This window comes from Aegilops tauschii, chromosome 2 (assembly GCF_002575655.3).
Source record: "Aegilops tauschii subsp. strangulata cultivar AL8/78 chromosome 2, Aet v6.0, whole genome shotgun sequence".
In the NCBI taxonomy this organism is placed as follows: domain Eukaryota; kingdom Viridiplantae; phylum Streptophyta; class Magnoliopsida; order Poales; family Poaceae; genus Aegilops; species Aegilops tauschii.
Window position 1 is genome coordinate 27,529,557 of NC_053036.3, and position 3,020 is coordinate 27,532,576.

A 3,020-nucleotide genomic window follows, 5' to 3' on the forward strand; every position below is an offset into this window, starting at 1 on the left:
CTTTTTCATCGCCACCTTCTTCTGCTGCCTTGGCCTGACGAGCCCTTTCTTTCTTTCTCTGCCTCTCCCCCTCACAAGCCTCCTTTCGCTGTCGTTCCTGCTCCATGCGACGGGCCTCTTCCCTATTTTTCTTTCCTAAATCCTGGAAAAAAACGGTGTTGATCCGCATAGTATTTTTTTAACTCTCTCTCTTGCTCTGCTTTCTCCTCAGCTTCCGCCTTCTCGCGTCGCTCTTCCGCATAGAAACTATTCCACGCACGGCGACTTCTTTCACGAATCTCGGTCACTACCCAAGCCGGCATCTCCGTGTCAATCCAACGATAGTACATGCACAGAGGCCGAGGAGACTACAATAAGAAACAAGAATGTTATTAAAGAATCTATCAAAATACCAACAATATCTATTCGTGATGGTTAAAGCATACTGGAGGCTTGTCGTACTCTGAAATAGCTACGGGTGGATCTTCGTCATAATTGGCGCACATGAAAAACTTCATGCCCAATCAATCTGAAAAATCCGTAACCTCCTTCACCTTGCAAAGATCGCCACACCAACACCGCAGGACTGCCACCCCCGGAGGCAAACTTGCATTCTTGATTTTCCTCGGCCTAATGCTTTGATCCGAGCAAGGCAAACTCATATCGACTGAAAAAATGTGTTACACACTTTGCGCAGTGGCGATTTCGAGGATGGCTGGACGAGAGCCTCGATGGCTCAGACGATAAATGATGGCGAGAAAGTAAGCGCGAACAGACGAAATTAGGCGGGAAATTTTAGGATCCCTGTAGTGTCGGCACAACAGGTTCCTACAGCACCCGATTCCTGCAGCGATTGACTGATTACCGCAGTGCCGTCGCATCCGCTCAAGCAATAGCCAGAGCGATTCTCGCAGTGCCGTCGCATCCTATGAGGCAAAGTAGCAAAAGCATGACTGATTCCCGGGCGAAAGAACCAAAATCAGCCATCAACGTCCATATTCCCGCGCGTGCGAATCACCGTCGTCAGCGTCGCTGTCGCGCCTGGGAATCAGGGCCGTCAGCGTGGTGTCGCTGTCGCGCCAGAGAGGCCGCCTGGAGTAGTGGCGGCGTGGCCCACCGGCTGGGCCCGCAAGCAACAGGTTTTGTCGGCCTGCAAGCGACATGCGCAGCGCCCGCAGCCTCGCCCGGTGGCGGCATGGCCCACCAGGCCTGGCACATTACATCCCGGCTGCTGCGCTGTGCATAATCCGTTACACCCCGCGCGGCCGCCTCCTGCTGTGGCGGCAGGGCCCGCCGCCTCCTGGCGTGGCGGCAGGTGCCACGTGTCGCCTGCCGCGCCTGCCGCCACGGCCCAGGGGTCTTTTTTGTCAAATATATCCACGGGTAGTCCTTTTTGACAATTCTGTTGGCCATGGGGTCTTTTTGGACAAAAAACCTCAACCAGGACCTATGTAGCTAACTAACCGGAAAATTTGTCTAGCTCCACCTTTTAGCAGAGGCTATAGCCTACATGTTCATGCATGTACACTGGAGTCTTGCATCTGGTTTATGACCAAAGGAACACGCACTGTAACATTTTCTACTTAGCTAGCCGTCCTGCACTGCACCTTCAGACAATAAAGCCACCCATTGTAATTGTATACACCTACAGCCATCCACGGATGACGACGGCGACGAGCTCTTCTAGATCGATAACAGTCATGCCCATGCATTCGCTCTGCACGTTCACTTGCTTCCCCTGTTTCTTCATCCTGAAAAGTCGAGCTCCCTGTTTTCCCATGCATTCCACGGCGCACACAGGAAAACACACTTGACCTACTCCTACCTTAGCTGCATCTATCTATCTGTGCGCTCGTGTGCCAAAACAAACCCTATATATAGACCTCCCCAACGCCTTCAAGTTCCTACACCATCACACAATATCCAGAACCATCTCACTGTCATGGCGTTCCGACGCCCTCTCGCATTCCACCATGAGTGCATGCTCGTGATCGCCTTCGTGCTGGTCTCCTGTCTCGCCGGCGCCGCCACGGCGAAGCAGACGGGCCAGCTGACCGTGTTCTGGGGCCGGAACGCCGGCGAGGGCACGCTGCGCGAGGCCTGCGACACGGGGCTCTACTCCACCGTCGTCATCTCCTTCTACAGCGTCTTCGGGCACGGCCGCTACTGGGGCGACCTCTCCGGCCACCCTCTCGCCGGCGTCGGTGCCGACATCAAGCACTGCCAGTCCAGGAACATCCTCGTCCTCCTCTCCATCGGCGGGCCCGGGAACGGCTACTCCCTCCCGTCCTCCGCCTCCGCCGCAGCCGTCGCCGACAACCTCTGGAACGCGCACCTCGGCGGGCGCCGGAACGGCGTGTACCGCCCGTTCGGCGACGCCGCCGTCGACGGCATCGACTTCTACATCGACCAGGGCGCCCCCGACCACTACGACGAGCTGGCCAGCCGCCTTGACGGGTACAACCGGTTCTACCGCGGCCGGAAGGGTGTGCGCCTGACGGCCACGCCGCGGTGCGGGTTGCCCGACCGCCGCCTGGGGGCGGCGCTCCGGACGGGGCTGTTCGAGCGCATCCACGTCAGGTTCTACGGCAACGACACATGCTCGCTGGGGAAGGGCGGCACGTACGGCGTGGTAGGGCAGTGGGAGAAGTGGACGGCGGCGTTCCCGAGGACGCAGGTGTACCTGGGCCTCGCGCCGGCGGAGAGTGGCGTGCCGGAGGGGGCGCAGGGCACCGTCGCCGTTTACCTCAAGTACCTGTACTACGACCTGCTGCCCAAGGTGCAGAAGGCCAACAACTATGGCGGGGTCATGGTCTGGGACAGGTTCGCCGACAAGAAGACACGCTGGAGCAGCGTCGTCAGCGGATGGGCCTGATCGTTTATATCGCTGGTTTACAGCTACGGATCGGAGTACATACTACTCCTACTGTGTATGCGTGTGTATGAATAAAACGGCATCCATATGATAATGATATATGGATGTGAACTGAAGTTGTTTGTTGTTCTAGTCAATGAGATAAGGAATATGATCACTTCTCCTA

The 3,020-nt window shown here is 56.8% G+C and overlaps 1 protein-coding gene across 1 annotated transcript; it reads left to right on the forward strand.

Annotated features, from left to right (window-relative positions):
* The first annotated feature begins 1,875 nt into the window (after positions 1-1,875).
* Positions 1,876-3,020, forward strand: LOC109778844 (xylanase inhibitor protein 1). The gene has a single exon (XM_020337427.4). The coding sequence runs from the start codon at positions 1,922-1,924 to the stop codon at positions 2,852-2,854; it is 933 nt and encodes a 310-aa protein (XP_020193016.1). The 5' UTR covers positions 1,876-1,921; the 3' UTR covers positions 2,855-3,020.

Coding starts and splice junctions, on each gene's coding strand:
- LOC109778844 (XM_020337427.4), top strand. CDS start 1,922: ATGGCGTTCCGACGCCCTCTCGCATTCCACCATGAGTGCATGCTCGTG.